Source organism: Lampetra fluviatilis (genome assembly GCF_964198595.1).
Source record: "Lampetra fluviatilis chromosome 45 unlocalized genomic scaffold, kcLamFluv1.1 SUPER_45_unloc_2, whole genome shotgun sequence".
In the NCBI taxonomy this organism is placed as follows: domain Eukaryota; kingdom Metazoa; phylum Chordata; class Hyperoartia; order Petromyzontiformes; family Petromyzontidae; genus Lampetra; species Lampetra fluviatilis.
In genome coordinates this window covers 186,015-213,148 of record NW_027620426.1, presented here as the reverse complement: position 1 = coordinate 213,148, position 27,134 = coordinate 186,015, and the positions used below count along the sequence as shown (strand labels likewise).

General features: G+C 49.2%; 1 protein-coding gene across 1 annotated transcript; it reads right to left on the bottom strand.

Annotated features, from left to right (window-relative positions):
* On the bottom strand, positions 1-26,589 carry LOC144953826 (uncharacterized). The gene is made up of 11 exons (XM_078884475.1): positions 26,480-26,589; positions 23,369-23,966; positions 19,013-19,168; positions 16,346-16,424; positions 14,858-14,986; positions 13,528-13,662; positions 11,096-11,203; positions 10,697-10,789; positions 9,467-9,781; positions 7,777-7,884; positions 1-5,963 (listed from the first exon to the last, which is right to left on the bottom strand). The coding sequence occupies exons 3-11, from the start codon at positions 19,130-19,132 to the stop codon at positions 5,623-5,625; spliced, it is 1,428 nt and encodes a 475-aa protein (XP_078740601.1). The 5' UTR covers positions 19,133-19,168; positions 23,369-23,966; positions 26,480-26,589; the 3' UTR covers positions 1-5,622.
* Positions 26,590-27,134: the final 545 nt, after the last annotated feature.

Sequence of the window (27,134 nt, the reverse complement as noted above, 5' to 3'; positions counted from 1 at the left end):
TACGCCGTCGTCTTCCCGACCTCGCTCGTGGGTACGGGTAGTCTTCCTAGTGTCCATTCTTCTTGAAGACAGGTTTACTTCTGACGCCAGTTGTAATGTAGTAACTCGGCGGGAGACGACTTCACGGGTAGCACACTCTTTTATTTAAACCAACAGTATTTACACGAGTGATCAACACCCACTTAGCTACACGGGCGACTAACGCCACTTAGCTACCCGGGCGACTAACGCCCACTTAGCTACTCGGGCGACTAACGCCACTTAGCTACCCGGGCGACTAACGCCCACTTACTACTTGACTATCTACTCGGGCGACTAACGCCCACTTAGCTACTCGGCGACTAACGCCACTTAGCTTCTCGGAACACACCCAGCTGGGGTGTCCGTCTCGACCCTGGGTCCCACAGTCCCGACCCACATGGGCGTCGGACCTCGGGTCCCACGGTCTCGCCTTCGAGCCACACGGGCCCTACCCCTTCCACTCCGTCTGTAATCTCTTAACTGGCTAACTGCCCCGAGTGCTCTTGCGCGTAACCCTTTATACCCCTCCTGCGGACGTCGCTGCGAGCACCTCCCCTTCGACCAATCACCGGGCGCTGGCTACGATCCTCTTTTCCCCATCTCGTGTCAGCGCGCCTCAACACCCACGCCGCGCCGCCCGTCATCTGTCACTCCCGGCGCGCGCGTCCATACCACGCCCCCAACGCGTGCCCAACCCCGCACCCCGTGCCGCCGCGTGATCCATCACTGTCACAGCCGGCGCACGTCAACACCACCACTACAGATGCACAACCAACACCGATAATCAAATCAATCACCCAACCAGCCAATGGATAGCAGGGTCTCACACCGCTCTGCTACCGTGTCACCCCACAGACGGAAAAAGGGCGAAAACTGAAAGTCTAACACCCACCTACACACACCACTTAACATTCTGGACGTCTCCCCACGTCCCAGGTCGAGAAGTCGCACTTCAGGGTCGACCCATGTACTGGCTCAAGGAAGGCATGCTTCAAGGTCGAGCTAGTATGCTGCACCCAAGGTATAACGTTGAATGTCGTACAACATCCCGGGTCAAGGAAGCCATGCTTCCCGGTTGACCCATGTACTGGGCAAAAAAAAGTCTCACTTCAGGGTTGCCCCAGTATCTAAATTATTTTTTTTTAAATATGTGAAATCCACGTGGCACAAAGAAAACAATGCCTGCTCTTTCCCAGAAATAGTTCACACATACAACCCCCACATCTCCGAGGCCACCCGTGTATGTACAAAATTGCGGGCGCATGCGCGACCCGCGTCCCCACGGTTTCCCCGCGCGCACCCAAAATGGCGGCCCAACGCGCGAACATCTCCGCGGTTTCCTGCGCGCGTACAAAATGGCGGCCCAACACGCGAACATCTCCGCGGTTTCCCGCGTGCGTACAAATGGCGGCCATATGCTCGAAGGCAATCTTCGCGCACACGCATATCCCCGCGGTTCTCCCCGCATTTGTATCGCAGTATACTCCTTTGGGAATCACAACGGACAATCCATGTCCCATGTTTACACCCTCTGACGTCTCTGCGCGTCGCCGCACGCATCAGCCGTAGCGGGGGAAATTTAAAGCAGTATCTCTCCAAGACTCGTGTTGTAGCAATCAGCTGTCTCGACCGAGCTGAGAAGACACCTCGCTCACACGCTCCTACTCGCAATGCAGCCCCTGGCTGCATGCAATCGAGCGGAGGGAGTAACGACAGACAGGAACCCACTGGTCCTGCCAACCAAAATCCCTATGACATTAACGACGGGATTTCAGCACCCAACTCAAAAGCAACTCACCATAAGCTCCCTGAGCCTCTGTTTCACTGTTTCAGACGCGCCGTGGCCGCGTGTGTCTCTCTCTTTCTATCCCTCTCACGCTGTCTGTCAGCAGCATGAAGGAGTGCTGTAATGAAAGACGAATAAAGACCGGATTCCAGAAGTCGCTTCAACGACCTGTATTACAAATGTATAGGTTATATTTATTTTAGTTTCGACCGCAATTAGTGATGCTCCCTCTGGTCGCGGTAAGCCAGACAGGATGTTGCTAGGCAGGCTGTGTTTAGGGTACCTTTTCTAGCCCCCTAACCCAATTGGGGTGAGCAGAGTGGATCCTTGTGGGATGCTCAGTCACAGCTACAGCTGCTGGGATGCACTCCTGCCTAATCCGAGTGCATGACGACCTTCTATTAGCTGCCGCCTTGGTGTTGGTTTGTTACTAGGAGCTTCTAGCTGCATAGGCCTCCCCCGCTCGCCACATGCCAGTCGCCCAAGGGCTTTGGGTGTGTAGTGTGGTGGTGCGATAACACAGTGTCCCTGGAGGGTGCCAGTGTGTGAATTAATGTATGCGCAGTGTGTGTAGCACACCAGCCTACCGCACGGGGCTTAACCAGGAGCCAAGCTTAGGTCCAATGGTGAGGCAGAAAACCAAGACGATTGGAAGGCTTCTCCACCATATGCCATTGGCCATCTGGACTGTGGCTAATTCACACCACCGTGGTGGGCCGTTAGCCACTTGATATCCACCCGGGATGTTTTCAGGGTTTACACCCTTAGCCTAAGTGGCTAACCAGAGCCCCGTTAGACAGCACTTATCCAGGTGAGTCCAAACAGGCCTTCATGGTTACCGAAGTGGCCCAGGTGGTCGCACCACCCACCATACTTCGCCCTGTCAGACAATCCTGTACTTCACCTGTTACTACCTCCCACTACGTGGACGAGGTGTTGGTTTTTGGGAGACAGTCACTCACTCACCAACACACTCACCCACACACTCACCAACACAATCACTCAACAACAACAAAACCGCCATTCGTCACTAAGTGGCACTTGTGCCAGGATATGTACACGTTGAGGCCAAGTGAAGTGTCGAACGCCCGCTAGCAGGTCACGGGACAGATCCAGGTGCCACGGGTTGACAAATTGAGATGAGTAGCCAATGCGCCACCTGTGCTCCCTACTGTGCCAACTTGCTGTGCTTTAGCCACCTGGCGCTCTGTTCATTGTTGTGAGCATCGCTCCTCTGCCCTCCGTTGTTGTTGGAGGGCGACTGCATCCGACTGCCCAATAGCATCCTTCACAAGCCTCCTCCACAGAGGCTGATCTTCCTGTACCACATCACTTCTCCAGCCCATGCCGTGCCTGTTTAGCCCCATCTATCCGGCTGAACAAAACTTGTTTAGGCATGCGGTGGCTTGGCATGCGGGCTACATGACCCAGCCAAAGCAGCCCTGCCTGCCAGAGGAGCTCACCATTGGGACTTTGTCCAGATATTTAAGGATGTGTGAGCTCCTCACACAATCCTGCCTGGTTAAACCCAGGATGGATCGTAGGAAGGCCAGCCTAAATGTTTCTAACCGGCGAAGATGTTCCATTAGGGGGGGTCCACGTTTTGCAATCATAGAGAAGAAAGGGCTGTGGCCGAGCAGACCTGATGCTTGGTTTGGAGCAACAGACCAGGTAGCTTCCACGCAGCGTTACGCAACCGATGAAAAGATAATGCCGCTCGATTGATTCAGAGTGAGACCTCTGCTGTTAAACCAGAGCCGGTCATGAGCACACTGCCCAGGTATGGGAAACTCTCCACTCTCTCTACAACTGCCCTATCACCAATTGGGAGTTGTGGGGGTGGAGTGTCCGATGGTACAAAATATCCAGGCAGGTGCTTAAGTTTTGGTGGGGCTGATGGTAAAGCCCCACCTCTTAGTGGCAAGCTCCAGGTTCAGCAGCAGCGCCTCCAACTCCTCCTCTGAGTGAGCAGCAATTACCAGATCATCGGCATACATAACATGGTTGAGCAATAGGGAGCCATCCCTTGACCGCACCTGGCCATCGATCAGCCTCCCATTGTATCTGTACCAGATGGAAATTCCTCCCATACAGCAATTGAAGGCTTCACGAACTACGTGGTCGAAATAGATGTTAAATAATGTCGGTGCCAGAGAACAGGGAATGGCTCCGATTCCCAGCCACGTAGTTTCACCCGGGCCCGCTCACCATGGTGAAGGTCCTTAATGATCGTGAGCAGTGGGTCAGGGACTCCGAAAGCACGAAGAACAAGCCAGAGCCCAGGCCTACTGATGGTATAATAGGCCTTGACCAGGTCAATAAAGCAGAGATGTAGGTCTTGTGGGAATTCCCTACACCTCGGCTGTAGGAGACAGACAGAAAATATGGCATCTGTGCAGGAACGTCCTTTCTCAAAACCAGATTGGGGCTCAGCAAGCCTCTCCTCAGCATGCCTAGCAAGGTGATGTTTAACAATCCTTGCCAAGACTTTTCCGGGCACACTGAGGAGTGAGATGCCCCTGTAGTTGTTACAGTCTGTGCGGTCAACCTTCTTAAAGAGGGGGACCACCAAGGCATCCTTCCACTCCTGTGGATCCCCTCCACTGGTCTAGACAGTTCTTATGATGTCATGTAGGGCAGTCTGTGCACAAACGCCACCCTCCCTCAGCATTTCGCTTGGGAGATCATCTCTGCCCCGGTGCTTTTCCTGGTCTCAGACTCCGGATCGCCTTCAGTACTTCCTCAACAGATGGCACCTCAGCCAGCCACTCACAGGGGGTGACTTCTTCTTCCAATATTTGAGGCACCGCACTCTCTCACCCACTCTCTTACCCACTCGCTCACCCAGACACTCACCCAGACACTCACCCAGACACTCACTCACTCGCTCATCCAAACACTCACCCACATACTCACCCACTCACTCACCCACACACTCACTCACCCAAGTGGCTGTTAGTGAGTAGCGAGCAGCAGCAGTGGTGCTTATGAATGTCGGTATTCTGGCACCACGAGGTGCCTGAGTGGATGGGTGGGTTAGTCAACACCACGCCACGCACGCCCTGCCGCCTTTGTCTCTCTCCCCAGTGGCGATGTTTAATGACCACTACTGCTACGACTCCACCGCAGTAAGCAGGGACAACTCATTTAAGACTTGAGCCGACCTAGGGGAGGCCCGGTTAGGTGGTGAGTGGTTGGTCGGTGGTGGCCTTGAGCGACAATCGAACTCTGCCCTCTTTGCCTTTTTGTAGCAGAAGCTGCTACCTCCCTCGCCTGGTATACTGGAGGGCAAAAGGTTTGATCCCGGACCCTGGCAAAGATGTTAACTACCTGGCCTGGTACACAGGAGGTCGTGGGTTCAATCCCGGACCCTATGAAATGCTAACTACCTCGCCTGGTATAAAGGAGGGCCGTAGGTTCGATCCTGGACCCTGGCGAGATGTTAACTACCTGGCCTGGTATACAGGAGCTCGTGGGCATCTTTAGTGTTGTAGTAGACGCTGCTAACCACCACCGCTCTCCACAGCTACAAACCACCACCAGCACCACCGCTTACCACCACCACCATCATCATCATCACCGCCACCACCACCATCACCACCATCATCCCCACCGCTTAGCACCACCATCATCATCACCACCACATCACCATCAACACCACCACCATCAGCACCACCATCATCGTCACCATCATCAGAGTTGAAGTTACAAAACTATAAAACGAACAACACATACCGAGAAAAACGAAAAGAGGAAGACCTCCACCACCAACTCCTCCTACTCCTGCTCCTCCTCCACTTCATACTGTTGTGTCTCTAGGAGTCTATATGTATGTCCTGCACCTCCTCCTCCCGCCACTCTTCCTCCTCCTCCCGCCTAGCGAAGCTGTCGCACAGCTTCATCACCATCCCCGCCGTTCCACTAAAGCCGGCCTTGTCCAGCGCCTCGGCCAGCCTGCCGTAGGTGGCCTCTTGGCCCAGGCTCTCCCTCCAGTGCTTCAGCATGGCATAGTTCCTCTCGTTCACATTCCGCCCGTGGTTCTCGCTCGCCTCGCTGATGAAGGAATCCGCCAGGCCCGCGAGCCTCATCACGTGGGTGTAGTCCGAGACGACGTCGTTGGTCCGCAGCGTCTCGTGGATCTGCAGCAGCTCCTTGTCTGGGGATGGTGGTGGGTGGGTGGGTTGGTGGTGGTGGTAATAAACAAACATAATCCGATGAGCTATAACGCTTTGTCAAGTAAAAACATGTTTTTTTTACCCTTTCTGACAGAAGTTGTGTTAAGATGTTCAAACATCTTAAATAGACGGCATTTATTTTTTACGAGGAATAAAGTTACTTAGTGGCATTAACCACACACATGGTACTTGTGGTGAACATGTAAACAAATATGGCTCTAATAATAAACTTGCATTGTCTATGAAACTGATTGGTCTATAACAGAGACAGCAGCCTTCTTTATGGTCGAATCTTACCACCAGTGTCTCACCACCCAGTGTCTCACCACCCAGTGTCTCACTACCCAGTGTCTCACTACCCAGTGTCTCACTACCAGTGTCTCGCTACCCAGGGTCTCGCTACCCAGTGTCTCGCTACCCAGTGTCTCACCACCCAGTGTCTCGCTACCCAGTGTCTCACCACCCAGTGTCTCACTACCCAGTGTCTCACTACCCAGTGTCTCACTAGCAGTTTCTCACTAACCAGTGTCTCACCACCCAGTGTCTCACTACCCAGTGTCTCACTATCCAGTTTCTAACAAAAAGTGTCTCACTACCCAACAGAGGTGTGGACTCGAGTCATGTGACTTGGACTCGAGTCAGACTCGAGTCATGAATTTGATGACTTGCGACTCGACTTGGACTTGCATAACAATGACTTTGTCCCACCTATGAGATGTGGACTCGAGTCATGTGACTTGGACTCGAGTCAGACTCGAGTCATGAATTTGATGACTTGCGACTCGACTTGGACTTGCATAACAATGACTTTGTCCCACCTCTGCTACCCAATTTCTCACTACCCAGTGTCTCACTACCCAGTTTCTCACTACCCAGTGTCTCACTACCCAGTGTCTCGAAACCTAGTGTCTCGCTACCCAGTGTCTCACTACCCAGTGTCTCACTACGCAGTGTCTCACTATCCAGTTTCTAACAACCGAGTGTCTCACTACCCAGTGTCTCACTACCCAGTTTCTCACTACCCAGTTTCTCACTACCCAGTGTCTCACGACCAGTGTCTCGCTACCCAGTGTCTCACGACCAGTATCTCACGACCCAGTGTCTGACTACCCAGTGTCTGACTACCCAGTGTCTCACGACCAGTGTATTGATACCCAGTGTCTCACAACTAGTGTCTCACTACCCAGGGTCTCATTACCCAGTGTCTCGCTACCCATTGTCTCACTACCCAGTATCTCACTACCCAGAGTCTCACTACTCAGTGTCTCACTACCAGTGTCTCACTACTCAGTGTCTCACTAGCAGTGTCTCACTACCCAGTATCTCACTACCCAGGTTCTTGATCATAATCCGCACGTGTGGTTTATCTGCCTTGCGGATTAACCGCGTGTTCGAGTTTTTGACGTAGCAACTACTGCTGCTACAACAGATTTTATTTGTACTAGGTCTAAGACCCCACTGCTGAGCTTTTTTGTAGTATCTTTTTCAGAAGCGACTTGGCCACCACACATTGTAGCAGATCAACCAAGTGGCTGATATCATCATCATGTGGACATTTGTAGCAGCAGCCAAATACTTGAAATCCAGAGATACATCGAGACGCAGACCCATATATATGCACAGAGACCCATATTGATACACAGAGACCCATATAGATACACAGAGACCCATATATATATACATATAGACCCATATAATAGATACATATAGACCCATATTGATACACAGAGACCCATACAGACACACAGAAACCCATATATATACATAGAGACCCATAGACTAGACTAAACTCACCAATTACAGGGACCCGAGTATGTCGTTTGGAATCAATCTGCGTGATTTGCTGTTCATCTTGATCCAATGCAGTCGAGTCTGGCTGATTAGAGTGACCAGGCTTCCCGTCTGGAGGTTGGACGAGAGAAAATAAAAAAAATAATACGAATGCAGTCAAAATGTTCACTCAACCGAGGCTATTTTGCATACTTCATTTTTACTCAAACTAAACAATGTTTTTTTTATTTTAACAGGTGTAATAAAGGACTCTTTCTCAGTGTCGATCTCCGTTGTCCTTTATTTGGGTTCGTAGAATCTCGCTCACACGGCGTCCTCGCTCAGGCCCGCGTCTCCTCCTTTGATCACTCCACAGCCACTCTGCTGCTCCGTTCTGCAGCCTCACTGCTGCTCCGCCCTGCAGCTGGCCTTCCACAGCCCGCTAGCCCTCTGCGTCCTGACACCGATGGCTGACGGTGCCGACGTCTCCCAACGCGTGGCGATCGCGCCACCCTCCCCGTCCTGCCCAGCGTGGCCTCCTCCCGTTTCACTCCGTCTCAACTCCCCGATCCCCTTCCGGTTCTCTCCTTAAATCCTCTCCCCCACGTGACCCTAACTCCTCCCTCTCCTCACGTGACCCAAACTCCGCCCCCCTCAATCCTTGCTCGCATTACACAGGTAAGGCTCCGCTACGGAGCTGTGTAGCAAATTTTCAGAAGCGACCTGGCCATCACGAATGATAGCGGCTCAACAAAGTGGGCTTATCACGTGGAAATGTATAGTAGCCAAATACTCTTTAACGCGCGAGGTTGATTCTAAACGTGGAGGGAGGAAAACCTGGAGAACTTGGAGAGAAATCCACGCAGTGACCACCACGGGGAGAGAGACAGAGAGATGCAAACTCCCAATATACAGCAGGCGTCAGGGTTGGCATTGTACCCACGACGTCCTGCTTTTACCAGGCGAGGTAGTTAACATCTTGATACTGGCATTGTCTTTGTACTGTTCGCGTTTTGGCATTCTCTGGTCTACTAACACACCGCTATGGGTTCAAAGACAATGCCATACACTGTTATTATCAGAGCATGTTTGCATGTTTTTCCACAAGTATAATGTGTGTATGTGGGTTAATGCATTACTTCATGATATCTTGCAAAAGGCATCAAAAGAATGCATTACATCTTAACACCACCTCTTGTTTTGTATTATTGCCAGACAATGTTGTATATGTAAATCACACCTATTTGTTATTTTTCATACATCTTAATTTTTTCATTCCTCAAGCTTCAAAACAAACAAACCGCACGAAACAACTCGACTTTTCAATACCCGGACGGGAGTCAATCGTGTGACGAGCTTTGTTTTGTTCACTCACCGGGGCGATGTTTCGCGCCCGTCTGCCTCTTAGCAATGAGGGTACCCGAGTTTTGGTTCCACGACTGTGGCAGCGCTGTCTGCCATCTCTGGTGTAGAGGCCAATGAGTTCAAAAACTACAATGTGTGTTACTATTACAATTATTATTGTCAAAGCAGTGTTTGCTTGCATTGTCATTGTACTTGTTCTCTAGTCTTGCATGGGTGCAGAGACAAGGCCATGAACAAGGCTGTCTATGGTGTAAGCCAATGAGTTTCAAACACAACAAAGCCGTAACATCAGTCGTATTTTTTTAATATCAAAGCAGCAGCAGCCGTGTTTCGTTTTGCATTGCTTTACCACAAGTGTGAGGCATGGTCGATGCACAGGTTGAGATCCACTCCTTCAGCTGGGGGTACTTGTTCTGTAGGCTTTCGAGAGCCCTCCAGAGCTTGAGGCACTCGTCCCTGTCGATGAACTCGTCAATCAAAAAGTTGGCGCGCTCCACTTTCACCGTCATGTCGCGGACCCTCTTGTATATGTCGCGAGAGATCAACTCTTTGCGGTCCAAGTAGTCGAGCAGGTACGTGGGGTCCCTGCCAATCCACTGCTTCAGTTCCGGCCTCTTCCCTCTGATCAGCTTGGCAGCCTCCAACTCATCCATGTCTTGAACCACTGGTGATTAATGGAGGAGACGCCACAGTAATTACTGGTGTGCTGCTCTGTCTCTCTTCTATGTGTGTGCATGTATATATAGTGGAGGAGTCCGGCAAAAGCAACCCTTTACCTCTGTGGTGGTACTGGACGATAACACGGTGGTGGTTGTGAGCAATACCATGGAGGGATGGCCAATTCCTGTCGGCTATACCCCCCTCATGGCACTTGTAGCTACCACAGCGGCCAAATGGGTGCTCTGGATGGGTGCAAGGGGCTGGAAACCCCTCCACCTTCGATTCAATGACCACTAAACTAGTTTATAAATATCGAATTAATATTTTGCTGGATACCCTGGGGGACAGGTATCTACGACTTATCCTGACCACAAACCACTTGGCCGAGCCAGGAAACTGAATCCTTCTTCTAGGAGTTCCTCCACAAACAACAAAAAATCACTGTCACTGGCCACGAGGAATGTTCAAACGTTGACTGTGGAGGAGAGGCTGCCACTCCTCTCTCCTCCGCCCTCCATTATTGCTGCTGGAGGCCGACTGCCCTCCCAACTTGTCCCCCCGAAAGTAAGCGTCCTCAACTGTGCAACTAGCCTGGCACTGCCCAGCAGCAGCAGCGTCCTTCGCGAGCCCTTTCCTCCATCACAAGCGAAAATCATGGCCGCTGTTAGGCATTGTGGGTGGCTGGAGGTCGGTGTGCCTAAAAATCAAACGTTGTAACCTCCTTTCCTTTCCTCACCACCTTTGCCAAACTGCACTGCCTCAGCCTGGAGAGGTTGTGGTCGAATATCAGCCGTGGTCCGCAAGGCAAGGTGGTGTACACGCAGACATTTTGGAGTTTGAAAAAGCCACTCACCAATCCTTTCAGGGCCCTGAGCATTTTATTTGGAATCAATCTGCGAGATTTGTTGTTCATCTTTACCTGCAGAAGGTCCAGTCTCAGGGATTGGGGCCTTCGAATTAAGCAGGCCCAATGCAGTCGATTCTTGCTGATTAGAGTTACCAGGCTCCCCTTCTGGAGGATGAAAGAGAGAAAAGAAAAACAATCAAATGAATGCAGGCAAAATGTTAAAAAGGGTGTGCAGCCCTGATATTGCCCGTTCACTCTACCGAAGATCGTCTTGGTTCTTTCGGTAAAGTCACGTAGAATGGAAATAATAAAATAAGAAAAATAAAACATCTTTCTGACCCCGTGCACCAACTGGACATGAAGTCAATGAAGAGCTTCACGGCTTTTGGGATTTCCTCCTCCAGTATATAAATAAATAACGATTCTAGTTTACAGGTGCAATGCCAGCAGTGAAAATGCGCGCTACTTTACCGCATGGAAATCTTCCACCCTTCTTCTTGTAAATGAACGCAGCAGCAGCAGCAGCGACAACCACAAGCAGCAGAATCACGGCCACCACAATGCCCGCTGTCTTGCCTCCTATTTCAAAAGAGACGCACACAGGGTTGTGTGTGTGTCTGTGTGTGTCGCTGTCTCTCTGTGTCTGTGTGTTTCTCTGTATGTGTCTATGTGTATGTCTGTATATGTGTCTATGTGTATGTCTGTGTATGTGTCTATGTGTATGTCTGTATATGTGTCTATGTATGTTGATGATCTGGTGATTGCTGCTCACTCAAAGGAGGAGTTGGAGGCACTGATGCTGAACCTGAAATGTGCCACTAAGAGGTGGGGTCTTACCATCAGCCCCACCAAAACTAAGTATGGGCATTTTGTGTGATTGATTACTTGTGGAAAAAGTGGAGAGTTGACCATGTCTGGGCAGTGTGCTTATGACCAGCTCCTGTTTACACAGCAGAGGTCTCACTCCAAATCAGCTGGCCGCATTATCTTTTCATCGGCTGCACAATGCTGTGTGGAAGCTACCTGGTCTTTCGCTCCACACAAAGCTTTGGGTCTTCTCTCTGCTTGTGAAACGTGGACCCCTCTAATGAAACATCTGCGCCAGTTAGAAACATTCAGTCTGGCATGCCTGCAATCCATCCTGGGTTTAATCAGGCTGGATTGTGTGAGGAGCTCACATATCCTTGAAAGATCTGGAAAACATTCCCATTAGTAAGCTCCTCCAGCAGGCAAAGCTGCAATGGCTGGGTCATGTAGCCCGCATGCCCAGCCACCGCATGCTTAAAGAGCTTTTGTTCAGCCAGATAGAGGGAACTAACTGGGCACGGCATGAGCTAGAGAAGAGATGGAGTGATATGGTACAAGAGGATGTGGAGCTGAGTAGGCTTGCCAATTACTAGCACAAGCGGTGTCAAGATCGGCCTCTGTGGAGGAAGCTCACGAAGGACGCTGCTACTGGGCAGTTGTAGGTAGTCACCCTCCAGCAACAACTGAGGGCAGAGGGGCGATGCTCACAACAATGAGCAGAGCGCCGGGTGGATAAAAAACAGAAAGTTGGCACAGTAGGGGGCATCGGTCAGTCATCTCAGTCAGTCGACCCATGGCACCTGGGTCTGCCCCGTGACCTGCCAGTGGGCAGTAGTGTAGCGGTTAGCGCGCTGCGCTATGAACCCAACGACCCGGGTTCGATTCCCGCTCACGGCCAACACCAGTGCCGATTATCTGAACTAGTTCTGGGCCTCCCCTAGGTCGTCTCAACCTTAAATGAGTACCTGGTGCGGTGTGTAAACAGACAAAGGCGGTCGGGCGTGGTGCTGGCCACCCACCTCGTCATGTACCGTTCCGGCCTTCATAAGTGCTCGCTAACAGCACTTGCCCCTACAGTGTGTTATAGGCTACACAGGTGATCTTTGTCTGTATGTATTATTTAGGGGCGGCTGCAAAAGTAAAACGTGCCGAAGCCGTGTCATCGGGTCGGCCAATCGGTGAATCTCAATGCAGCAACAATCACAACAAAAACCTGCCGTATGTGACGTTACGTGTCTGATGACGCACATACGTGGATGTACGTCGTAAATGTGTCTCCCAATTCCGTTTAGATTCCGATGACGTACGTGACGGGATGTCCATCATCAGTTTGCCTTCCCGTTACATTTCTAGTTATGCACGTGACATGACGTGGTGTACATCGCGATGCGCGCACGCGCGTGTGTGTGTGTACGTCATCGGAAATGGAAACCGGAAGTGAAAAACTAAAAATGTAAATATTACTTTTGTCGGTGCGTCGCCAAGTGCCGAGGCTCCCCACATGCGAGAGGGGAGAGTGCGTGGCTGCGTGAGTGCGACACAGTTTTTGGTGCCAGCCATCGTAGAGAGACAGCGTGCTGCAGCCGGTTCATGCTGCTGCGTTTCTCTCTCTGTGCCGTGAGTAACGACGTCTTCATAACAAAACAAGGGATGCTTCTGCTGCTCCTGCTACTGCTGCTATCCAAGCCTCTCTTGGTAATTCAAATTAATGCCGAAACCGCTTTGGAACTGCACGTAGCCAACCGTGCTAATCGGAGGTGTGTGGGTGAGTGGGTGTATGTGTGTATGTGCGGTGAACTTCTTTCGCACCGTACGTAGCCGACTGTGGTAATATGTGAGTCAATATAGGTGTATCTATGTGGGTATCTGTGGGTCTATTGGTGTCTTTGGGTCTCTGTGTATGTATGTGCGTTGAACTTATTTTGCAACGTTCTTAGCCAACTGTGATCATCAGAGGCGCTAGCATCACACTAACATTGTGGCAACAGGTATCAGGGTTGCAGATCAAACCCACGACCTCCTGCACACCAGACGAGGTAGTCAACATCTAACTAAGCCACCGTGAGCATGGGGGCCTCAGCCTGCGTTCGTTTTACCGCTGTGTGCACCGGTCGGAGTTGCATTGCTTGGATCTTGTGCGCAGAACGTGCCATCGTCTGCTTTGTGGAAACCGGCTTTACATCGGCACAGCGTGTCGGAGCTCTCGGTGCAAGGCTGGTCAATTTCCTCGTCTGTGCGGGGAGACACGGGTTGGAAAAATGGAGAAAAATCCATGTGTTGACCACCACGGTGAGAGAGAGAGACACAAACGGAAAATATACAGCAGCAGGCGTCGTCAGGGCCACGGGATCGAACCCACGACCTCCTGCATACCAGGCGAAGGAGATAACAACTCGCAGGTAATACCACACGCAGTTGATCACATCTACGCGTATATTTAAGGAAATAAACATGAGAAATTCTCCACAAATCTGGTTGTTGCCTGATGAAGTTGGTTGTAATTACTGGCAAAACGTCACGGTATTCAGATTGTAAATGTTGTGGCTTGGCTCTTAAACACACCAGTGTATAGTACTAGTACACTACACTACTATACACTATACACTACTATACACGACACTATACACTACTATACACGACACTAATAACACTACTATACACTACACTACTATACAGTACACTATACACTACACCACAGACTCCACTAATCACAATACTATTCACTACACTATTCACTACACCATAAACTACACGAACACTACACTACACCATGCACTACACTACACACTACACCAAACACTACACCATTCACTAAACTATACACTACACCAAACACTACACTATTCACTAAACTAAACACTACACTATATACTACACCATACACTACACTATTCACGACACTATACACTGTACTATACACTACACTATTCACTTTTCTTTACACTACACCACTATACACTACTATACACTACACTACTATACAATACACGACACAACTCTAAACTACACTACTTTCTACAACACCACTACATTACTATACACTACACTGCTATACACTACTACACACTACACTACTATACAGTACTGCATACTACTACACACTACAATATACACTACTATAGACTACACTACTATACACTACTACACGCTACACTACTACACACTACACTACTACACACTACACTACTATACACTACTACACACTACACTACTATATAGTACTGCATACTACACACTACAATACACTACTATAGACTACACTACTATACGCTACTACACGCTACACTACTACACACTACACTACTACACACTACACTACTATACACTACAACACACTACACTAGTATACGCTTCGGTATATTCAAATCGGACATTTAGAGGAACGCCAATTCTCATTGATAAAGACGCGAGGGAAGTGGTTGTTACCTTCCTCACATTTCTTGCATTTCAAACATTCTGATAGGTAGTTTACTATTGCCGTGTAGAATCCATTAGGACATTCCCCACAGGTCGTGGGGCCATTGTTTTCCGTGCATCTATTCTCAACGAATTGCCCTGCAAGAGACGAGAGATGCAAAAGGTACAAACAAACAAACATCATCTTCTACACTCGTTTTTTGTCGTTCTTTTGTTCTGCTCTGTCTGTGTGTCTCCGTTCCTCTTGTTTTTTATGTTTGTCTTTCTTTTGAATTTTCACACTTAAATTCTAACTTAGCAATCTTTGAAATACGTAATCGACCAGGCTATGCGTTAATTGTGTGTTAACCGACTCTCTGTGTCGTTTTACATAACATTTCGATACTTTGCTAGGTTATTTAATTTAGTGTGTTCTTTCTCCCTCTAAGCCTGCGTACTTTACTACGCGTCTCTTCGTACTCATTGACATGTACATTTTGTCTCTAACCCCTCCCTCTCTCTGCCTCCGCACCCCTCTGTCTATTTAAGGCCACCCCACAGAGACGATCACCCCTCTCTGTATCTGTGTTGCTCTCTCTATGCATGTTGGTGATATCTGTCTGCTTATATGTCTGTCTATAGTTTTCTGGTTAGATTTTATGTCGCTATTTCATTATACCTGATGATGATTGCTTGTGTTGCAATCAAAACGTCGTATGCTATTATTTAATTTATTATTTTATCTTTATACGTGACTTTACCGAAAGAACCAAAGAATATCATCTTCATCATCATCGTCATCCACCTCGTTATTCACGAATTTGGTTATCGGCGAATCGTGCCTGGAACTCAATGCGACTGACTGCATCGAGAGAGATGCAGACTCCAAATACACATCAGCAGCGCATCGTCAGGGTCAGGGAATCGAAGCCACAACCTCCTGTATACCAGGCGAGGTACTTAACATCTCCCTAGTCACCGTGGCAACAGGTTTCAGGGTCATTGGATCAAACCCACGACCTCCTGCACACTAAGCAAGGCAGTCAACATCTCCCTAGCCACCATTGCTCACAAATGCACACCTCAAAAATGGCAACTTTTTAAATCCCTTATATTAAGTTCACTTGCTTGCTTGCTTGCGCGCTTACGACCGTGCAAATCTTTCGGTCGTTTTTTAACCCACTTCCCGTGATCCAATCGACCTGACATTTTGCACACAGACTCGTTGTGCGTGACAATTTATTTTCGTTAAAAAAAATTTCCTAAATTTTACACTTTTTAGGAAAAAATAAATTATATTTAAGTATCAATTGCTTAATGTTGGCAGGCAATCATCTGACCCATAGGTGGCAGCCATCTCAAGCCAGAAGACGAGAGGACTCTAGCCGCCACGCGTATAAAGGATTTATAGTGAAAAACTTTGTTTTTACGGGTTAATTTTTTTTGTCTACGACAGCGCTGCTTTATTTTAATGCCGTGACTGCACGATTTCGTGTTTGGCTCTGCCCTTACTCTTACCTGGCTTGCACTGCTCACAGCAAAGGCCAGTTTCTACCACCCGGTGAAATCCATGAGGGCACGGAGACTCTGTTGGTGTCTGTGGGTGGCAGGAAAAGGGTGCATTGTATTAGACCTTTACGTGAGTTTGTAACTTTGTTGTTATGAGGTCGTCGCACTCCATCATTGTGGTCGTCATTAAGTTCTGTTAGCGAGCAGCAGCGCCTATGAAGGCTACCGGCACTGTGGCACACACAGAGGGGGTGGGTGGCCAGCACCACGCCCGGCCGCCTTTGTCTCCCCCAGTGGTGATGTTAATACACCATCGCACCAGGTACTCATTTGAGGCTGAGTCGACGTAGGGGAGGCCCAGGACCAGTTCAAATAATCGCTACCACTGGTGTTAGTGGCCGTGAGCGGGAATCGAACTCGGGAAGCCGGGTTTGTAGCGAAGAGCTAACCACTACTACACTACCGCTCCCACATAAAAACACATACACACACATACACACACACAGACAAATACACAAAGACAAAGATCCCCGTTTAGCCTTAAGAGACTTGGGGCAAGTGTTGTTAGCGAGCACCTATGAAGGCCGGCACTGCACACGAGGGGGTGGGTGGCCAACACCACGCCCGGCCGCCTTTGTCTCCCTAGTGACGATGTATACACATCGCACCAGGTACTCATTTGAGGCTGAGTCGACATAGGGGAGGCCCAGGACGGATTCAGATAATCATCACTGGTGCTGGCCAAAAGCGGGAATCAAACCCGGGGTCGCTGGTTCATAGTGCAGAATAGCGCTAACCACTACACTACCGCTCACACACACAGATACAGACACACACACAGACACACACACAGATACAGACACACACACAGACACACACACAGATACAGACACACACACAGACACACACACAGATACAGACACACACACAGACACACACACAGATACAGACACACACACAGACACACACACAGATACAGACACACACACAGACACACACACAGATACAGACACACACACAGACACACACACAGATACAGACACACACACAGACACACACACAGATACAGACACACACACAGACACACACACAGATACAGACACACACACAGACACACACACAGATACAGACACACACACAGACACACACACAGATACAGACACACACACAGACACACACACAGATACAGACACACACACAGACACACACACACAGATACAGACACACACACAGACACACACACAGATACAGACACACACACAGACACACACACAGATACAGACACACACACAGACACACACACAGATACAGACACACACAGAGACACACACACAGATACAGACACACACACAGACACACACACAGACACACACACAGACACACACACAGATACAGACACACACACAGACACACACACAGATACAGACACACACACAGACACACACACAGATACAGACACACACACAGACACACACACAGATACAGACACACACACAGACACACACACAGATACAGACACACACACAGACACACACACACAGATACAGACACACACACAGACACACACACAGATACAGACACACACACAGACACACACACAGATACAGACACACACACAGACACACACACAGATACAGACACACACAGAGACACACACACAGATACAGACACACACACAGACACACACACAGACACACACACAGACACACACACAGACACACACACAGATACAGACACACACACAGACACACACACAGATACAGACACACACACAGACACACACACAGATACAGACACACACAGAGACACACACACAGATACAGACACACACACAGACACACACACAGACACACACACAGACACACACACAGATACAGACACACACACAGACACACACACAGATACAGACACACACACAGACACACACACAGATACAGACACACACACAGACACACACACAGATACAGACACACACACAGACACACACACAGACACACACACAGATACAGACACACACACAGACACACACACAGATACAGACACACACACAGACACACACACAGATACAGACACACACACAGACACACACACAGATACAGACACACACACAGACACACACACAGACACACACACAGATACAGACACACACACAGACACACACACAGATACAGACACACACACAGACACACACACAGATACAGACACACACACAGATACAGACACACACACAGACACATGCGATCCATCAAACGCTGGAAAGAGCAGTTTCGAACAGGGAAACCCTCAGAGCCGTTACCGCAACATTCCACAGAACAACACCTCGGTGAGCTGAGGCATGGCCATCAAGCAGTTTCGTTAATTGTTTAGATATCCACTGGGTTGTGGAACCTCCGAGGGATTCTAAACTAAAATGTATAAACTAAAATTACTTGTCTAACCGGGTGCGGCTAAAATCCACGCAGTGACTACCACGGGAAGTCAGAGAGATGCAGACTTCAAATATACAGCAGCCGGTATCGTCAGGGTCACGGGACCGAACCCACGACCTCCTGTACACCAGGCGAGGGAGTTAACATTTCCCTCGGCACCGTGGTGCCCATGATGATGATGAATGTCACCTACTGATAGCAGTGACCATCATCATCATGACCATCAACCCCTCCCCCCTTTTCTTACCGCAGCCACCAATCTGACACAGCAGCACAGCGCCAGCACTGCCGTGAGCATCTTCCCCCGTTCGGAAACCACCACCAGCACCAACCACCAACATCCTCTTCTCCCTCTTCTTCTTATCATGATGATGATCCGATGGGCATCTTCAGTTCGTTTCTCCTGAGCAACGCACCGCGCACACCACGAGATCGCAAAGGGACCCCTTGAGTTGTTGCTGTTTTCATGCCGCACGGTTCCGTGAGTGCCACCCCGTCTGTGTGTGTCTGTGTGTGTCTGTGTCTGTGTGTGTCGCCCTCCAACAACAACCGAGGGCGGAGGAGCGACGCTCACAACAACGAGCGGAGTGCCGGGTGGTTAAAACACAGCAAGTTGGTACAGGAGGGGGCACAGGTGGTGCATCAGCCAGTCATCTCGATCATCTCGGTCAGTCGACCCGTGGCACTTGCTGGGTCTGCCCCGTGACCTCCTGCCAGCGGGCGTTCGACACTTCACGTGGCCTCAAGGTGCACTTGGCCTGGCACAAGCGTCGTGGTGACGTCACCGCCACTTAGTGGCGGTGACGGTTGTTGTTGTGTGTGTCTGTGTGTGTCTGTGTGTATCTATGTGTGTGTCTGTGTGTGCGGTAGTGTAGCAGTTAGCGCGCTGCGCTTTGAACCTGGCGACCCGGGTTCGATTCCTAGTCATGGATAACACCGGTGACGATTATTTGAACCAATCCTGGGCCTCCCCTAGGTAGACTCAACCTCAATCAAATGAGTACCTGGTGCGGTGTGTAAACATTGCCACTAGGGAGACAAAGGCGGTCGGACGTGGTGCTGGCGACAAACCCCGTCGTCTACAGTTTAATCCTTCATAGATGCTACACGGAAGATCTTTGTCCGTGTAGTGTTGTAAAGGACGGACTCTAAACTTCTTTATGGCACACACCGTTTATTATCTTAACACACAGTCTCCTGACCCTGCACAGCTCACACTCACTCTTCGCTCCTATTCTACGAAGGTACAGCCTTCGGACTTGCTGTCTATCTAATCTCCCCGCTAGCCTAGCGTCCTCCGGCTGGGACCTAGGGGAGGCACACTGACCCGCCACTGGCCCGGCGGGTCCCCGACCTCTGGTCGCTCAGGACCTTCGCTCTCACAAGGGCGGGAAGGCTGGGAGCCAGGGTCCTATCCAGGACCTATCTCCCCTGACCACTGGTTACTCTGAGCCCCAGCCCTGACAAGGGCTGGAAGGCTTGGTCCAGGGTCCTAGCTGCCTTCAGCCGACTTGGGTCTTCGTGTAGCAGAACTCACCAAGAGCTCTCAGCGCTCCGGCTTTTATACCTGTTCGTGGCCGGGTTGACCAATCCCCAGCCACCTCGTGGACCCCTCCGATTGGTCCTTCCCAATCTGGCGTTTGGATCCTACCTCACCCCATTTGACCCTGACCGTTTGATTGAGCGGGACAACCTTGTTTACCAGAGGTGTGGACTCGAGTCATGTGACTTGGACTCGAGTCAGATTCGAGTCATGAATTTGATGACTTGCGACTCGACTTGGACTTGCATAACAATGACTTTGTCCCACCTATGAGATGTGGACTCGAGTCATGTGACTTGGACTCGAGTCAGACTCGAGTCATGAATTTGATGACTTGCGACTCGACTTGGACTTGCATAACAATGACTTTGTCCCACCTCTGTTGTTTACTAACTGCTCTCTCACAGCTTGCGAACAGCGAGTACTTATCACTACTAAATCTGTTTAGGTGCTACTACTAACTACTACTAACAGCACTTGCCCCTACTATACACTACACTATTATACACTACTATACTACTAAATTATATACTACTATACATTACTATACACTACACTACTATACACTACAATACTATACACTACTATACACTACACTATTATACACTACAATACTATACACTACAATACTATACACTACACTATTATACACTACAATACTACCCAACTATACACTACTATACACTACACTACTATACACTACACTATGCACTACACGACTACACACTGCACTATAACACTAGTATATACACGATTATACACTATACACTGCACACTAAAGACTACTACTATACACTCCACCACGATACGAAATTGAAAACTAATTTCTTTACAACTTCACGATCAGGAGGCAGAACCATGGGAGGGAAATTGCTATGATCACCACGTCTCGCACTCTCTACACGTGCATCACTTAGACTCGCACAGAGACCCATAGACTCACACAGCGACCCATAGACTCACACAGAGACCTACAGACTCACACAGAGACCTACAGACTCACACAGAGACCCACAGACTCACACAGAGACCCACAGACTCACACAGAGACCTACAGACTCGCACAGAGACCTACAGACTCACACAGAGACCTACAGACTCACACAGAGACCCACAGATTCACACAGAGACCTACAGACTCACACAGAGACCCACAGACTCACACAGAGACCCACAGACTCACACAGAGACCCACAGACTCACACAGAGACCCACAGATTCACACAGAGACCCACAGACTCACACAGAGACCTACAGACTCACACAGAGACCCATAGACTCGCACAGAGACCTACAGACTCATACATAGACCCACAGATTCACACAGAGACCCATAGACTCACACAGAGACCCACAGACTCACACAGAGACCTACAGACTCACACATAGACCCACAGACTCACACAGAGACCCACAGACTCACACAGCGACCCATAGACTCACACAGAGACCTACAGACTCACACAGAGACCCATAGACTCGCACAGAGACCTACAGACTCATACATAGACCCACAGATTCACACAGAGACCCATAGACTCACACAGAGACCCACAGACTCACACAGAGACCTACAGACTCACACATAGACCCACAGACTCAAACAGAGACCCACATACTCACACAGAGACGCACGGAGACCCATATACAGACGCGCACACACACAGAAACCCATAAACACAGAGACCCCACAGACTCACACAAAGATCCAGACACGCACACAGATCCACAGACACATATAGACCGACAGAATCGCATAGAGACCCACAGACTCAGACAGATACCAATAGACAAACACAGATACCGACAGACACACACAGAGACACATAGACTGAGAGTCCAACAGACTTGCACAGAGACCCACAGACTCACACAAAGATCCAGACACACACACATAAATCCACAGACACACATAGACCCACAGATTTGCATAGAGACCCACACATTTGCATAGAGACCCACAGACACACACGACGACCCATAGACTCAGATAGATACCCACAGACACACATAGATACCGATAGACACACACAGAGACCCACAGACTCACACAGAGACCAACAGAGACCCACAGACTCACACAGGGACCCACAGACTCACACAGAGACGCACAGAGACCCATAGACACAGAGACCCATAGACACAGAGACCCACAGACTTGCACAAACCCATAGAGAAACCCATAGAAACCTACAGCGACCCACAGATTGACACGGTTAGCTACGTACGGTGTCAAAGAAGGTCAACATACATAGACACAGACCCATAGATACACACAGAGACGCACAGACTCACACAAATATCCATACACACAGAGACCCACAGACACACACATAGACCCACAGATTCGCATAGAGAACCTCAGACACACACGAAGACCCACAGAATGAGACAGATATCCACATACACACACAGATAAGAATAGAGACACACAGAGACCCACAGACTCATACAGAGACCCACAGACTCGCACAGAAACCCATAGCCTGAGATAACCACAGACACACACAGAGACCCACAGACTCGCATAGAGACCCACAGACTCGCACAGAGACCACAGGCACACACATGTACGCAAAAACTCACCACAGAGGCCCACAGCCTCAGGCAGAGACCTACAGACTCACCACAGTGACCCACATACTCATACAGAGACCCACAGATTCACCACAGATAAACACAGACTCACCGCAGTGAGCCACACACTCACAAACACCAAGACCCAGACAAACACATATTTCCATAAATTCCCACAGACTCACACAGAGACTCACAGACTTTAGAGACCCACAGACCCACACATAGACTCACAGACACACACAGAGACCCACAGACTCACACCGATACCCACAAACTCGCACAGAGACCCACAGACCCACACAGAGACTCACAGACTCAAGAGACCCACAGACACACACAAACTCACTACAGATTCTCATCACAGATTCCCACACATAGACTCACCACAAATACCCACACACACAGAGAGAGAGAGAGACCTATAGACTCAGAGAGGCCCACAGATACACACAAACTCACCACAGTTACCTCCAAACTCACCACAGATTCCCAGCGAAGTTCCTCTTCGTCAGGATGAAGTTGAAGCTCCAGGTGTCTCCATCCCGCTGTCTCTCTCACCTCTCACCCTTCACCTGCCTCTCACTCTACCTCTCAATAAAGCGAGAGACAGAGAGCGCCCTCCAACTTCCTCTTTCAGTTTGTAGCCCGAGTCATTCGAAGACATGGTGGAGGAGAGGGAGGGGGGAGAGGGAGGGAGGGGAAGAAGGAGGGAGGGGGAAGGAGGGAGGGAGGGGAGGGGCGACGTCTCGGGTCGGAGTGACCTCTGCGCACGGAAGCCATGCTGCTGCTGCTGGTGGTTGTTGTGGTTGTGGTGGTTGTTGTGGTTGTGGTGGTGGTTGTTGTGGTGGTGGTTGTAGCGACGCTCACAACAACGAGCGGAGCACCGGGCGGTTAAAACGCAGCAAGTTGGCACAGTCGGGGGTACAGGTGGTGGTGCATCTGTCGGTCATCTCAGTCAGTCGACCCATGGCACCTGCAGGGTCTGTCCCGTGACCTCCTCCTGCACCTAGCCTGGCACAGCCGCAGTCAACTCATGGCACCTGCTGGGTCTGTCCCGTGATCTCCCCCTGCACCTAGCCTGGCACAGAGATCAACAGAGACCCACAGAGATCCAGATAATCGTATAGACCCAAAGAGACCCACAGAGATCCATAGACTAGCATAGAACCATAGAGATGCACAGATACCCATAGAGACTCATCTCATGTATGTACAATGTTGAACTTTTTTGGCACCTTACGTAGCCGACCGCGGCTAATCCGAGGTGGCGGGGGAAGTAAAACAAACCAAAAACAACAACTTCAACATCAACAAGTGTGTCACTCTCGGTGACGATGGTGTAATGGTGCGTCACAGCCTTCCACGTGACTTCCTCATCGGTGTCCACAACAGTGACTCGGCACACGTGACCCTGTGCCTAACGTCACCATTTGGGGGTTTTTAAATCATTTATATTAAGTTCGCTTGCTTGCTTGCGTGCTTGCTTGCTTGCTTACGACCGTGCAAACCTTTCGGTCGTTTTTTAACCCACTTCCCGTGATCCAATCGAGCTGACATTTTGCACACAGACTCGTTGTGCGAGACAATTAATGTTCGTGAAAATTTTTTTCCAAAATTTTACACTGTTTAGGGAAAACAAATTAAATATTTAATTACCAATTGTTTAATACTGCAGACAATCATCTGACCCATAGGTGGCAGCCATCTCAAGCCAGAGGACGAAAGGACTCTATCCGCCACGCATATAAAGGATTTAGAGTGAAAAACTTTGTTTTTACGGGTTATACTTATTTCACAATTACAGGGGTGCTTCAAAAACACCGCAACACTTCGTGAGAATTTGCAACGATAGCAAGTGGAGACCACCTGGAGACGATTCCAGGCGGTGCGTTGACAACGATGGGGAATGAGTGGGAGGCTCCTTGACTTGTTGAAGCTAACACGTTCCTGCGGAGGGAGCTGGTAGGAACGTTGGGTTGCTCGGTCAATGGCCTGCAGGGTCAACGGCGGCGTGGTGTATTCCGCAAATATGGCCGACTGTGAGCGCGGGCACAAGCCGCGTGAGTAGGTTAAACGTTGAGTTGTATAAGGGCACCACGGGGTGACCAGCCCCTCCCCACCCAGCCCCAACCCTCCCACCCCCCACCCAGCCCCTCCCCACCCTCCCCACCCTCCCCACCCAGCCCCATCCCACCCCCTCCCCACCCTCCCCTCTCCACCCAGCCCGACCCCTCCCATTTTTGGATGCACGACGAACGGGCACAATAATCCCCTGTGGGCTGGTGGAACCAGGTGGTTCCTACCATAATTAACGTTACACTTGTTGTCGCGTTACAGTTGTAGTATTTAGTATCCGTTATTTTTCCATTAAAAACGATAGTCCCATATAAAGTGTTAACATCTTTTTTGAAGCACCCTATATAGGTTTTGTTCGGGTTAGATCGCGTAAATATGTAAATGTTGCGTCGTTAAACGCGCCACCACCCGATACAGCCGATTAGAAAGGCTTAGTGTCGCATAATCAGAACGTGGTCAATTCCTTACTAATACAGCACTAGTGTGTAGTGTAGTGTATAGTAGTGTATAGTAGTGTGGTGTATAGTAGTGTAGTGTATAGTGGTGTAGTGTATAGTAGTGTGTAGTGTATAGTAGTGTGGTGTATAGTGGTGTAATGTATAGCGGTATAGTGCATAGCGGTGTAGTGTATAGCGGTATAGTGTATAGCGGTGTATTGTATAGCGGTGTAGTTTATAGTGGTGTAGTGTATAGTAGTGTATTGTATAGTAGCATAGTAGTGTATAGTAGTGTAGTGTCTAGTAGTGTAGTGTATAGTAGTGTAGTGTATAGTGGTGTAGTGTATAGTGGTGTAGTGTATAGTAGTGTATAGTGTAGTGTATAGTAGTGTATAGTGTAGTGTATAGTGGTGTAGTGTATAGTGGTGTAGTGTATAGTAGTGTATAGTGTAGTGTATAGTGGTGTAGTGTATAGTAGTGTATAGTGTAGTGTATAGTGGTGTAGTGTATAGTAGTGTATAGTGGTGTAGTGTATAGTAGTGTATAGTGTAGTGTATAGTGGTGTAGTGTATAGTAGTGTATAGTGTAGTGTATAGTGGTGTAGTGTATAGTAGTGTATAGTGTAGTGTATAGTGTAGTGTATAGTAGTGTATAGTAGTGTATAGTGTAGTGTATAGTGGTGTAGTGTATAGTAGTGTATAGTGTAGTGTATAGTGGTGTAGTGTATAGTAGTGTATAGTGTAGTGTATAGTGTAGTGTATAGTAGTGTATAGTGTAGTGTATAGTGGTGTAGTGTATAGTGGTGTAGTGTATAGTAGTGTATAGTAGTGTATAGTGGTGTAGTGTATAGTGGTGTAGTGTATAGTAGTGTATAGTAGTGTATAGTGGTGTAGTTTATAGTATAGTGTAATTACGCTGAATTTCATTGTCACTGTGCGTAGCCAACTCCGCTAACTGGAGGTGGTATTTGGGGGGTTGGGGGGGAAGGACAACAACCACGTGACATATATATATACGTAAATTACGTTCAGATAAATGACCTCATGTGCGAATGATGCGAGCCGTTCATTGTTGGAACCTTTCGCGGAAACGGAGCGGCGGCCGTGACACTTGGAAAAGCCCCTGCACACCGCCTTTACTGAAAGAATGAAAAGAACGCCGACGCCTATCTCAGTGCGGAGTCACAACATCACCCCGCGTAGAAATCCGCTCTCGTCAAGACGCTCATTCATCGGCCTAAGAAAGTGTCAGATGGCGATCGTCTGAGAAGTGAAGTTAAACGTGTTAACGAGGCGCTGCAATTAAACGGTTACAACGATGCGCAAATCGACGGGGCACTGAATGGCAAAACCAAAATAAAATAACACGAGCGTTGAAACTGACCAAGTGTTTAAAAGCATTCAAATACCATACGTTGTGGGAGTAACTAATAAACTGGACAGATTTTTGGAAAAACAAAACATCCGAGTGAGATTTGGCACGGTACGTAAAACACAGAAACGAACATCTGGTACTAAAGATGACTTACCGAAAGATATCAACAGAAGGTGTCCACCGGATTGATTGCAAATGCTATGTTGTGCAGACAGGGCGAATGATCATCATGAGACTAAAAGAACAACAAATAAATGTTAAATACTCCCAAACACAACTGTCGGCTGTGGCAGAACACGCGTGCCAACAAGGACACTCAATTGATTTTGATAATTTTTCGATTTAAAGCTTTCGTGACT